The sequence below is a fragment of the Manis pentadactyla genome, chromosome 10, assembly GCF_030020395.1.
Source record: "Manis pentadactyla isolate mManPen7 chromosome 10, mManPen7.hap1, whole genome shotgun sequence".
NCBI classification, from domain to species: domain Eukaryota; kingdom Metazoa; phylum Chordata; class Mammalia; order Pholidota; family Manidae; genus Manis; species Manis pentadactyla.
This window is the reverse complement of record NC_080028.1, coordinates 70,546,921-70,560,398: the sequence shown is the minus strand read 5'-3', so window position 1 is coordinate 70,560,398 and position 13,478 is coordinate 70,546,921. Positions and strand designations below refer to the sequence as shown.

Sequence of the window (13,478 nt, the reverse complement as noted above, 5' to 3'; positions counted from 1 at the left end):
GTAGAGGCACCGAAGGCGGGAGGGACGGGATGCAGAGCCCCTGCCTTCCTCAGACCAGATCATCCAGTATCAGAAGCAGCCTGTTTCCCCACCTCCTACTCTGCAGGTAAAAAGCCTCAGTTCTTTCACTGGGCAACATCTCTGGAGGCTGCCTAAGATGACTAAGATCTGTGAAACTGAGACCAGTAGTCAGCAGGCTGTCCCTGGCGACCTCCTGGAAAGCAGAGCGGGGAAGAAGCAACTACGGTGATGAAGAGGGTGAAGGAAGGCCCCTGGCAGAGCAGGGGTGGGGGCTGTCCTTGCAGGAGGCCAGGTGACACGGCAGAAACACAGGAGGCCTGGGTTCAAATCCTCACTCTGCCACCTCCTAGCCAGCAGCCTGGGGTCACAGTCGCCTCTAGCTGGCACGTGCTGTGCCTCAGTCACCTACCTGCAGAGCTGTGGTGAGAATTAAATGTGACTGTCTGCCAGCCAGGAGCTGGGTGTTGGCCACAACTGAGAGATGGCATAAAGTCAGTGCTCAATGTGGTCAGCCTCCTCTCCCCTCAGATCTCATCTCAAAGTCCGGAGCTCCAGACACAGATGCCCGCCATCCCCTACTCACAGCCTGGGAAAGCCCCAGTGCCCTCTGGCATCACCCACCTCTGGGCTAGACCAAGAGAGATGCAGCACCTTTACAATTGTGGAGAACGCAACCCGGGAAGCCCCCCGCTCCCCTGTGGGCTCCTCCACAGCCCAGCGCCTCACCCTTCAAGACCCACCATCATTCACAGTGCTCCCGAGCCACCTCAGACCATGAAGCCAATTTTCAGGAACCCTGTCAGGGAAAGGGTTCTGAGTAATCAGCCCAGGTATATTTGTGCCTGACAAGGTATAGTTTTCTCCCCACCTCCATCAACCATTTAATATGTTGGCATTATGGCTTTATTTTTTAAAGCCTCAGAGCAAACCCCACAAAGACACCACAGTGCGCCCTACCTGGAGGCTCTTGTGGGTGTTCCTCAAACTGAATGAGATCGGCAGACTGGAGGATGACGGGATCTGGTCTCAGCTGAGGGGACGGCAGGCATGAAGGGACAGGCGCACACAAGATGTCCACAGGGGAGTCGTTGGTCAGGCGGAGAAGCTCTTGCTCTGGTTGACAGGGCCCTGGACAGAGAAAGCAGGCCGTGACTCTGCTCAGGACAGCAGTCTACCACAAGTCTGTGCTTGAGGCTTTCTTTGTAAGCCTTAAAGATGAAAAAGGTCAGGAAGAGCTCAACGCAAGGTTAAGATAAAAAAGTAAGGAAGACAGGTCTGGGACACTCTTTGGTAAGTGAGATGTGACAAGCCAGGGTCTCCTGAACTGTGTTCTGAGGAACAGTTCCCCGAGGGTCCCCAGCTGAGGGAAAAAAGGGTTCCAAGCTCAGCTCCCAAACAGGGGATGTAAAACCCTTAGGAGGGCACAGAGCAGTTAAAGGAGCAACAGCTGAGAACTGGGTAACACAGGTCCCAGTCTGGTCTCTTCCTGCCTGAGTGACCTGGAGGAAGCTATTTACCTCCTGGAGTTTCAGTTCCTCGTCTGCAGAAAGGAAATAACTGCTGATGCCGCGCTGACAGCTGAGGGAGATGGGTCACATTAAGGTGCTTTATAAAATGTAAAACACTGCCTAACTGAGTTACCCTATAAACAGAATACAATACCACTTCCAATTAATGCCTTGCAGTCATATGAAGACAAAATTCTCATCTACAGCCACGGACTCAAGTCTTACAACAGTTAAAACTGCTATAGAATTCAAGGGAGTTGACTTCCATCTAGAGAAGTTTCCACATAAAACCTAAGAGGCTCAATGCTGTTTTGAGTGATGTAAATGTATCACTAGCAAGTCTTTCCCAGGGATGCCCTGTGACAAGGACTCTCTCCTTGATCCGGTTCCACTGAGGCTCCTCTGAGACCACTTCACTGGGCCTCGACCGTGGCCTTCCACATCTGTCCTGTCCTTGCTGAGTCCAGTCTCAGGGAAGGCGGTTTAGTGGGAATCTCCCACCCCAGCTATCCAATCAGGTTCCTCATCGTCCACCTCTGGAGTCTAAGTCCTTGGCCTGTCTTTCACCAGAATCAGCTCAGCAAGAATCCCCCCACCCATGACGTCTTGGTCATTTCCCAGCTACTGGCCCTCACTCTGCTCCCTAACTATAAATCCCCACTTGCCCTTGTTGTATTCAGAGTTGAGCTCCATTTCTCTTTCTCCCGGTGCAGTAGAGTTGACTCTATTGCAGTAGTCTTAAAATCTGTTTTAACAAGTGTCAGAATAGTTTCTCGTTAACATCTGAATGGGGTTGACATATTACCATTACGGGTGTGTCAACATCCTTTAAGAGACATAACCATTCAACCATAGACTGTATCAAATGCAGGCCAGTTTCTTCTTATTAACCAACAACAGACTGCTTTGAAAAATAAATGAATACTCAACTTTAATGAAAATGACCCACTGTCATCCTTGCCCCCACCCACTCCCATCCCACTCCAAGCCATTTTCTCCCAGAATTTCACAAGCTTTGTTTTTCTTCTCTCACCATCGCTATCCGCTCCAAGTTCAAGATCCGAGGCTATGCGAGATTCAGGCACCGCCAGGATATGCTCAGAAGCGGAGGGCCGGTGTTCATGATTGGCAGGGGAAAGACCGAGTAAGCTCAGGCGACCTGGATGGCAAAGAGCACCTGTTAGAGGGACAGGTCAGTGAGAGAAGCGGGGCTGCTGAAGGGGGAGGGGAATGCCGCTTACTTACTTTTCATGTCATTTTTTAACACTACAATTCTCTTATGGCCATGTCCTTTTATCCAGGCCACCTGTACACAAGACATACTACTGGTTAGGCAGGGGACAAGCAGGGGAAATAGACCCTAAAATTCAGGAAGAATGTAACCTATTGTGTCGGCCTTGAGTATATTAGAATTCAGAAACTGAATTAATGTCAAGATAAAATTTTCTGTACTTTCTGTAGCTTTTAAAGCAATAGAAACTGGCAGAAATGTGCCCCTTATAAAAAGCTGTATAGTCTAAAAACAGAGACTCAGCTTTAAAAACATTCCTTACAGTTCTTAGAAAGACCGTCTGCCAAACACCACTTCTGGTCTATAAATGAAAACAGTTCTCACATGAGAGCCGACTGTTTTTTCCCAGAAACTAAACACATCCTAAGAGAATTAATGGCAATCTCCCAGACCCTTCACACTAAGCTCATTATCCTAATCCTAAAACAAAGCCCCCCACCTAGTAACGCTGCTCTCCATGTCCTCAGCCAAGTAAAGGGGAGAGGCGGCCCCTGGCTCCCCGCACTCCCCCACCTGCACCTGTCACCAGCTCCCGTGGTCCTTAGCTACTTCCTCCGCCACTCGGGCTCCAGCCCTTCACACCAGTCACCGGGGCCTTGGCCATGGCCGGGCCCTCGCAGGCGCCTGCTCCCATTCCTCTCAGCTCCGCTGGACAGCAGCAGTGCAGTGCGCTTCACAGGCAAACCTGAGACCCTCCCCCGTCCTCTGGGTCCTCCTAACCCTGAGGAGCAGAGCCCCCGTAAGTGAGCTCTTCCTTCACTGTTAGGCTCCAGCACGGTCATGAATGCCACTGCACTCCATGCTACTTCTCGCTGCTCTGCATCTGCTTCTGCAGTCCCTCTGCCCAGGCTGCCTCTCCCCTCCTTCTCACATTAACTTGTACACATCCCTGATCACTGGGCTCTGGAATACCACCTGCTGGAGAGCGGGCCCTGCCCTCGCCCTCCTGGTGCCCAGCAGCTGCAATGCTCACCAACTCACCACCGGCTCAAGTGCTGACTCTCTGGGACTCTCTCTGAGGGCAGGGTCTGCAACTTACTCACCTGGCATATAAGAATTTAACAAGGGTTTGCAGAATGAAGGAGAAACGTTAAAATAATTCATTTTATGACAACAGTATGTTTTGAAAAGATCTGTTGAAAATGCTGCCATCTCGTTATTCTGTAGCATTCTGTAGTTTTATTCAGGAGCGTGAGCCTGTGGCTCTCCAGGAAGCTCTGAGAACACCCACATGTGGGATTGCTCCCCCCAAGATCTCCTCCACACTGCTGTAGCCGTAAGCCTTGGGCTGCAGTGTTTCTCCGACATACTTGGTGTAGGCCACGGAAAACTCATGAAGGAAGAGCTGCTGGTAGTGGTAAGTGTGAAGTAAAGACCGCACATTCTTGGCAAACAGATACAAACTTGTGAGCTTCACACATTCTTCTGTCTTATCATTAGTAAAAACCTGGTCCAAGACAAAAAGGAGCACTAGGAACTTTGAGAGTGACCCCTGTCTGCCCCAGCCCCCCAAATGAGGGCCTCCAGCTGAGAGTGAAATGGGGCCAAGTCAACTTGAAATGGGCAATAAACCAGGGAGGAGGAGGGATCCATTCAAGGATCTCCTGCAAGAGAAAGCTGCCGCCTTGAGCAAACTTGAGCTCTATTTGCAAATCTAGGGTGGCAGAGGTCTGAAGAAGGTGTGTCAGAAGAGGAGAAGCCTGGCAAAGCCCTGGGTGGAGAGGGCTGCTCAACAGCAGGCACAGAGGCCACTGACCCTTATCTCCAAAAGGGGTTTCCAAGGACACTGTGATGCAGGATGATGGCATTAGTGTTCTTTAAAACAAACAAAACCACCATGACAGCAGCAGCAAGGGAAAAAAAACCTCAAAGCTCTTTTGTCCTCAAGTAAATTAAACAATTTCTTTACCATAAACTTTTTCAGTCTTTAACGGGTACTGACTATCCAAGAGAAGGAATGTTTCTCCACCTTAGCTGGCTGTGGAAAGCCTTTTGTCTTGAAACATCCATTTACAATATCTACAACCAATGTTCATGTAATAGATAATTAACAAGAGTTTAGAAAATGTTGGATTTGATATTGTGAATGAAAACCAGAGCGGGACAGTAGTTAAAGCAGAATAAAACTATTTTTATTCAGGAAGTATTGCAACAGGGGGAAAAAAAGAACCTCAGTATAGAACTGGGCTCAGTTTGCAATGTAACACAGAAAAGTGGGGATTTATAGGGATGTTGTGGGGAGAGGCTGCTGGATGGAAATTTACTAAGACATCCTTTATTGACATCCAAAGTCCAGGTCTAGTCTATAAGGCAGCTCAGAGGAGCCAGACTAAGGTCTGGGCAAGGAGAGAGTTTTTGTCAGTTATCTCTTAATTGTCTAATTACCAATCACACGGTTACATGATGATCATGGAGTATCACTCTTTTTGTACAACGCTGGATTTCATTGGTTAACATCTTATTTAGAATCACTTTCTTTTGGGGGACTATATTAGGCTTTTGGTATTAAAGGTATTTTGACTTCATAAACAAAGTGCTGAGCTTTGCATTTTTTTAAGTGACCTTAAAATGGTTTTAAGAAGTTGGAGTTATTTGTTCTTTAAGGGTTAGTTAAAACCCAACTGTTAACCCATCTGGTGCCTTTTTCAGTGGTAAATTTTCATTGATCTTTATAGGTTCTTTTGTGTCAACTAGTCCAATTTTTAACTTCTTGAGTCAATTATGGTAATTTTTTCTACAACCTTATCTATTTCCAGAGTATTCTCTCATGATTCTTCTAATCTTTAAGTGCAATTCTTGAAAAGCTATCTGGTGACCAGCAAGTCAATCTTTCTGACCCATATCTGACACGTATGTCACATGAAGCCACTACATAATCCATCTAATTCAGAAAGAGGAAAAGCCAGCCTGATGTAGGACAAAAGCACCCTAGTTCAAGAATTTGTAGGCCAGGGCTTGTTGGTCCTTTGGTCAGAGTGCCCGTACTTCCCTCTGCATCAGTCTAACTATATAATAACCAATGCACCCTTTCAGCTCTGCACCCTCTGATCTAGAGCATTTGGTAATCCAGAAATACCCAATTCAGCACTGTTGTCGTGATGGTTCTAAAGTACTATTAGCACTCGTACCTCAATTAAGTAAGGCAGACTCTTCAGAAGTTCAGTCAAGGTCATGAATCCATATTCACAGGGGTTGAGCAGAGTACTGTGCATGGTTTCATAATGTCTCTTGAGCTCATCAACAGAAAGACAGGCAGTTCCTTCCCAAGACATCAACAAGACCAGCAACTGGGCAGTGAGGGAGTGCAGAGACTTGCGGTTGATCAGCTGAATCTGTTTGCCAGACTCTATATCAGCAACCTGGGAAAACAAGAATTCAAACCTTTCTGAATTCAACAGAGACAATGTGGGTTATGCCCAGCTGGCTAGTTCATTTTGGCTAATGAGACCAATAGAGGAAAAATCTCTGTCTTTTAAACTGAAGTAAAGTGAGTGGGTTTGTTTTTAGTTTCTCTGGGACACCAGACCAACAGTTCATGTGACACTGGAGCAGAAACTGATCTCTGCCTCTCTGCTGGTCTGTAACCAGAAATTTCCATCAATATCACCCCCCATCCCCACCCCCTCCACTCAAGGCATTCTTCCCACTCCCTGCTACGGGAAGGAGGTGAGACTGGTCAGCTGATATCCACTGGCCCAAGTGTATGAATTAGGGGCTTCTGTGCTCAGGAGGTTGGGGGGTGGTTAGCCTCCAGGTGACATCCCACAGATCTGACTCTCCCACCTGTGTCCCAGGAGACAGACAGGGGAAGTGACAGCAGGCAAACTGCAGTCTTGTCCACCGTACTAGCCAAAAAGCTGGTATTTTTATTTCTGACTATGTGCCTACTCTGATTCTTTCAGGTTCTCTGGGAGATAAAGGTTTGAGTGATTAAGTGCACTGGGAGAAGAACCTTTTGAGAAAGACACAGGTTATCATCTGGGGACCAGGTGGCAGGTGAAGAAAACACCATTCTGGTGACTAGAGCCACAGGCCTCGGGCATGGGGACAAGTCTGTGGATTGAGCCTTTACTCCCATTAAAAGAGGCAAAGTTCAGCGTGCCTGCTGCTGAGCTATTGGGAGGCAGACCAATGTTTACATTACAGCTGTTTCCCCCTCTATCTGGCTTTCCAGACAGCCCACAGGACTCAGTGCCCACAGCAAGGGCTGGGTAACCACAGCTTGTACCCTTTGGGGATTTGGATCCTCAGAGGCAGGGGTACTCATGCAGCCACCCCAACACCAGTCTCTCCCTGGATTTGATGCTCACCCAGAGCAAAGGCAGGCGTTTGATGGGTAGACCTGCTGCCCTTAGGACGGTGATGAACTTGTGGAGATTCAGACTAGATTTCCTCTGCAGAAATGGGGATTAATCGGTCAAGAGATGCAAGTCTAGGGGAGTGTGAGTCACTTCGTAGATGCCCAGACCATCACCCTACTCCAGCCTTTAAGGATAACAAGTAAAAACTTGCTCCTTTGATACATCTCTTGATTCTCAACCCTTACTATGCAACAGAATCATCTAGGGAGCTTATAAAAATTGCCAGTGGGGGGAGGAGCCAAGATGGCAGCATGAGTTAGGCAGCGGAAATCTCCTCAAAAAACCATATATATTTTTGAAAATACAACAAATACAATTATTCCTAAAAGAGACACCAGTGGATACAGTACAACAGCCAGGCTACATCTACATCTGCAAGAACTCAGTGCCTCACAAAGGGGGTAAGATACAAGCCGTGGCCTGGCAGGACCCGAGTGTGCCCCCCACCCCAGCTCCCTGACAAGAGGAAAGGAGTCAGAGCGGGGAGAGAATGGGAGCCCAGGACTGCAAAATACCCAGCCCTAGTCATCCGCACCAGGAGCACAGACACACATTGCGTGGTGTGCTGGATATTAGGGAAACAGAACAGTAAAATCTGTGAGCGGGTCCCTGCAGCCGGCATCCCTGGGACAAAAAAGCAAGTGCTTTTTGAAAGTCTTAAAGGGACAGGGGCCTCACAGCTGGACAGAAGCATCCTGGCACACTCATCCCAGCAGCTGGGAATCCTGGGGAGCTCCAGACACCCTAACCCCCTGGGTGACAGCACAGCTCTGAAGCCCCTCACGGTGATAAACAGCCTACTATCCATTCCCCCACCGGCATGGCCAAGCCATAGCAGGGGAGTGGCCATGGGAGAGTCCATGCCCACAGCAACCACCCAGAGCCTCCTCTGCAGCTGCCCAGGCCAGACTCAGAGGCCCTGCCAGTGTGCGGCAGCCCAGCCCAGACAGAGGAAGCCAGGACAGTGTGTGGAAGGTTGCCATTCTCACAGGAGAGCACCCCCAGCATGCCTGCCTCTCCCTATGGGGCTCTGGGTAGCTCCGATGGCTGCCCAGCCCACGGCGACTCAAGAAATAAAACCAGAAGCTGCTCACTGTGACTGGATGTTGTTCTCCCAGCTGACACACGCACTGCCTACAACTACCTCTATTGCCATTAAAAGGCAGAAGAATTTGATCCAGTCCAGGATTACCCAGACAACCCCTGAGAGGAGCCTGAAAGCTTTTCCTTCAAGATCGGGAACAAGACAAGGATGTCCATTCTCCCCACTTTTATTCAATGTAGTACTGGAGGTCCAAGCCATAGCAATCAGACAAAACAAAGATTTGAAGGTAAGATTGCCAGATTGTTAAGGAAGAAGTCAAACTGTCACTATTTGCAGATGACATGATATTGTACATAAAAAACCCTAAAGACTCCACTCCAAAACTACTAGAACTAATATCAGAATTCACCAAAGTTGCAAGATACAAAATTAATACAAAGAAATCTGTTGCTTTCCTATACACTAATTATGAGCTAGAGAAAAGAGAAATCAGGAAAACAATTCCATTCACAATTGCATCAAAAAGAATAAAATATTAGGAATAAACCTAACCAAGGAAGTGAAAGACCTATACCCTGAAAACTACAAGACACTTTTAAGAGAAATTAAAGAGGACACTAACAAATGGAAACTCACCCCATGCTCTTGGCTAGGAAGAATTAATATTGTCAAATGGCCATCCTGCCCAAAGCAATATACAGATTTGATGCAATCCCTATCAAATTACCAACAGCATTCTTCAACGAACTGGAACAAATAGTTCTAAACTTCATTTGGAACCACCAAAGACCCTGAATAGCCAAAGCAATCCTGAGAAGGAAAAATAAAGTGGGGGGAATCTCGCTTCCCAACTTCAAGCTCTACTACAAAGCCATAGTAATCAAGACAATTTGGTACTGGCACAAGAACAGAGCCACAGACCAATGGAACAGAACAAGACTCCAGATATTAACCCAAAGACATATGGTCAACTAGTATATGATAAAGGAGCCATGGACATACAATGGGGAAATGACAGCCTCTTCAAAACTGGTGTTGGCAAAACTGGACAGCTATATGTAAGAGAATGAAACTGGACCATTGTCTAACCCCATACACAAAAGTAAATTCAAAATGGATCAAAGACCTAAATGTAAGTCATGAAACCATAACACTCTTAGAAAAAAACATAGGCAAAAATCTTTTGGACATAAACATGAGCAACTTCTTCATGAACATATCTCCCCAGGCAAGAGAATCAAAGGCAAAAATGAACAAGTGGGACTATATCAAGCTGTAAAGCTTCTGTACAGCAGAGGATACCATCAATAGAACAAGAAGGCATCCTACAGTATGGGAGAATATATTCATAAATGACAGATCTGATAAAGGGCTGACATCCAAAATATATAAAGAGCTCATGCACCTCAACAAATAGAAAGCAAATAATCCAATTAAAAATTGGGCAGAGGAGCTGAACAGACAGTTCTCTAAAGAAGAAATTCAGATGGCCAACAGGCATATGAAAAGATGCTACACATTGCTAGTCATCAGATAAATGCAAATTAAAACCACAATGAGGTATCACCTCACACCAGTAAGAATCGCCACCATCCAAAAGACAAATAAATGTTGGCAAGGTTGTGGAGAAAGGGGAACTGTCCTACACTGCTGGTGGGAATGTAAATTAGTTCAACCATTGTGGAAAGCAGTATGGAGTTTCCACAAAAATCTCAAAATAGAAATATCATTTGACCCTGGAATTCCACTTCTAGGAATTTACCCTAAGAATGCAGCAACCCAGTTTGAAAAAAGACATATGCACCCCTATGTTTATCACAGCACTATTTACAATAGCCAAGAAATGGAAGCAACCTAAATGTCCATCAGTAGATGAATGGATAAAGAAGATGTGGTACATATACACAATGGAGTATTATTCAGCCATAAGAAGAAAACAAATCCTACCATTTGCAACAACATTGGTGGAACTAGAGGGTATTGTGCTCAGTGAAATAAGCCAGGCAGAGAAAGACAAATACCAAATGATTTCACTCATATGTGGAGTATAAGAACAAAGTAAAAACTGAAGGAACAAAACAGCATCAGAATCACAGAACCCAAGAATGGACTAACAGTTACCAAAGGAAAGGGACTGGGGATGATGGGTGGGAAGGGAGGGATAAGGGAGGGAAAAAAGAAAGGGGGCATTGTGATTAGCATATACAATGGTGGGGGCATGGGAGGTGCTGTGCAACATAGAGAAGACAAGTAGTGATTCTGCAGCATCTTACTACACTGATGGACAGTGACTGTATTGAGGTTTGTGGGGGGGGGGGCTTGGTGATGAGGAGAGTCTAGTAAACATAAGGTTCCTCATGTAACTGTAGATTAATGATACCAAAAGAAAAAAAATGCCAGTGCTCAGACCACACTCAAGACTGTTTATGTCTCCCAGACAGGAGTGAAGCCCAGACAGTGACATTTCCCAGGAGCTCTTGGGGGCAATGCCAGTAGCAGCGAGGGCAGCACCCTGGAGCCTCTCGTATCTTCCCCACCTCTACTGCTCACACGCCAACCCCCCACTCACTGGCCCGTGGTCACCAAAGTCTTTGGTCATGGCTTAGAGTCTTCTATCCACTGAAGCCCACCCCACCGTGGTCCCAGATGCCTGAGCATCCAGGGGCCTGTCCCACACTGTGGCCTTCCAGCTCCTCACTTCCCCACCTCCAGTGGCACCCGCTTCTATTCAATTCCATGCCAGACACCCATTCCCAGGCCTCACGTGGGATCTGGTCACTGCCCACTTCCAAAATAACTCAAACCTCAGTTCGTGCCAAAGGAAGCCAGGAGCAGATGCTGGGGAGGGTGACCAGGAAGAGACGGGCATGCTCCACTCCTCCTATTGTTCTTTGGTGTTGCAGCATGACCCTTATTTCCACTCACCTCACAGCCCTCTCCATTCTTTGCTTTCCACTTTTATCCATCTTGGCACTTATGGGCCATTCATTCATTAACATTCTTGTCAAACCTCTAAAAACATCTCTGTCCCTGTGCCTCTTCTTTGCACCTGGCTGGCAAAGTCCCACCCTGAAGCCACCATCTGCTCTCCGGAGCCTGCACCGAGCAGCCACGTCCCGACGGACCAGCTCTAGCCTCTCTGGGCACCGTGCAGGGCATGCTCCCCCTCCCAACACCCCGACCTCATCTCCTGACCAGGTCACTCTCCCACTCACAATGACAACTGCAGACCCCGTCCATGCACTTCCATCTTGAATCCTATCCATCCTAAGCAGCCCCCATCTTGACAGAAAACTAGCTCTTGGAGGGCAACTCCCTCCTCCTCCTGGGGACAAACATCAAACTTCCCTAGATGTGCATCTACCCTATCCCCCTTTCTTTTTATCGGAAGATTAGTATCAGAGCCATCCGTCTTCCACCGAATGCCAATTCCCACATCTCCTGCCTGATTAGGACCCTCGTCCGCCATCCTTTCCCCCTTTGTATGTTTCTCTTCTCTCTCAAGTAGTAGATCCTTTTCAGTGACTCTCAAACATGCTCAAGTCTCTCCAACTGGGGGAAAAAACCCACCAAAACCCTCCACACTCACTCAGTCCTGTGGTCTCCAGCTGCCGCCCCCTCGTGCTCCTCCTTCACAGGTAAACCGAAACATCATCTGGGTAACCTGGTGCCATTTTCTTGCCACCATATCCTCAAGCCTCAACCCTCTCCATGTGGTTTGGTCCCCATATCACTCTGAAGTCAGCCCCACTCTGGCCAGTGATACCAAGTACCTCCACTTAGCCAGGTCGAAGGTCACACTCACCCCTGTCTTGCTTGCCGCTCAGAAGCTCTGATGCTGCTGACCGCTTCTCCTCCTTGGCTCTCATGTTCCACACTCCAGTGTTGCTCCTCCTCTCCAGCAGCAGATCCTGTCTCCCATGAAGGATCTTCCTCCTCTAACCAAACAGCGCGCACACACATTCCTTCCTGACCTGTAGCGGGGGCTGTCCCCACGCCGTACGTTCTTTCCATCTCTTCTTGTAGTGAGCGTTCCTGGCCCAGTGGTGGAGGCAGCCTGCAATCAGCCCATGTGCTCTGCTGAGCACTGGGAGGGCCAGTTCAGTCCAGGGTAGGGAAGAAGAGGAAGTTACCCTCTCCCACCCAGGGTCACCAGCAACAAAGGCAATGCTCCTAAATCTACTCCATAAGTGGGTCACAGTCTGGGAGGGAGATCTGTGATTGCAGCTGCCCCAAATCTTCAGTGACAAAGATCCATTTAAAAGGATTCAACTTCAGGTCAGGAGCACTGAGGTTGATACACCTGAGAAGAAACACCCTGGGATACAACAGTGACCTCATCAGTTGGAAAGACACTACTCTGGAAAGGCCACCAATAAACACACAAGAGCAAGACCAAAAACCTAAACTGCCACCATTACCTGGTCAGGCACTGAAGATGCATGCAGCAAGCTGTGAAGCAGTGAGCAGTGCGGGGAACAAGCACAGAATCGCTAAGGCCAAGTGCACAACCCCATAAAAATGGTGCCACTGCAAGTTTCAGCCCGTGGAGGAAAAACCTGTTTACCTTTACAACATGGCAGAGTTTCTGTGTTAAAGCTGAAATTGAGCTGATGTCATAGTTTTGGAGATGAAATGTGTAACCAAAAATTTTAGCGTACTCTTTAAGCAGATCTGTCATCATAAGACAGTTATCTTTTTGGGACCGAAGGAGTTTAACAAACTGAGCAGCTAGAGCTTTGAATCGTTCCACCTCTGTCAAAGTAAGGATTTTTTCTTCTCCACATTCCAACACCTGGGAAAACAAAGGAGCAGGAAGGGAGACTGAACAAGTTAGGATTGTGCATAGATTTCAGTGGCACGGAAATGTACACAATTAGTAACTAAAAAGCGCTTTAGTGTTCTTTAATGCACACAGACTTTCAGTTTCACAAGATAAAGTTCTGAAAACAGGCTGCACAACAATGTGAACATATTTAACACTACTGGACTGTACACTGAAAATGATGAACCGCCAGGCAGCTTGGGTAGTTGAGGAGAGAGATTAACTAGAGTGGCTTTGGGGAGAGAGGAAAGAAGGGGGTGACTTCTTTCTTTTTCTCCTGTACTCTTCACCCTTAGGCATTTTAGGAATGGGCCTTCAATTAAAAGGTGGGATAAGGAGATACAAGGGTTCTCTATTTGTGTTCCACTGAAATTAAATTATTCAGCAAAAATACCTATCACTTACAATATGCCAGTCACTGTGGTAG

At 47.4% G+C, this 13,478-nt stretch overlaps 1 protein-coding gene across 1 annotated transcript; it reads right to left on the bottom strand.

Moving 5' to 3' along the window:
- Positions 1 to 331: 331 nt before the first annotated feature.
- LOC118925227 (meiosis regulator and mRNA stability factor 1-like) lies at positions 332 to 13,023 on the bottom strand. Its single transcript, XM_057486936.1, has 7 exons — positions 12,794 to 13,023; positions 5,949 to 6,179; positions 4,052 to 4,267; positions 2,775 to 2,835; positions 2,563 to 2,688; positions 979 to 1,149; positions 332 to 649 (listed from the first exon to the last, which is right to left on the bottom strand). Exons 1-7 carry the CDS (start codon positions 12,908 to 12,910, stop codon positions 597 to 599), a joined length of 975 nt encoding a protein of 324 aa, XP_057342919.1. The 5' UTR covers positions 12,911 to 13,023; the 3' UTR covers positions 332 to 596.
- Positions 13,024 to 13,478: the final 455 nt, after the last annotated feature.

Coding starts and splice junctions, on each gene's coding strand:
- LOC118925227 (XM_057486936.1), bottom strand. CDS start 12,910: ATGATGACAGATCTGCTTAAAGAGTACGCTAAAATTTTTGGTTACACA. Junction 4,268..5,948: donor GTCTGCCTTACTTAATTGAG/GTACGAGTGCTA, acceptor GTCTTGGACCAG/GTTTTTACTAATGATAAGAC. Junction 1,150..2,562: donor ACTTGGAGCGGATAGCGATG/GTGAGAGAAGAA, acceptor TTCTCTGTCCAG/GGCCCTGTCAACCAGAGCAA.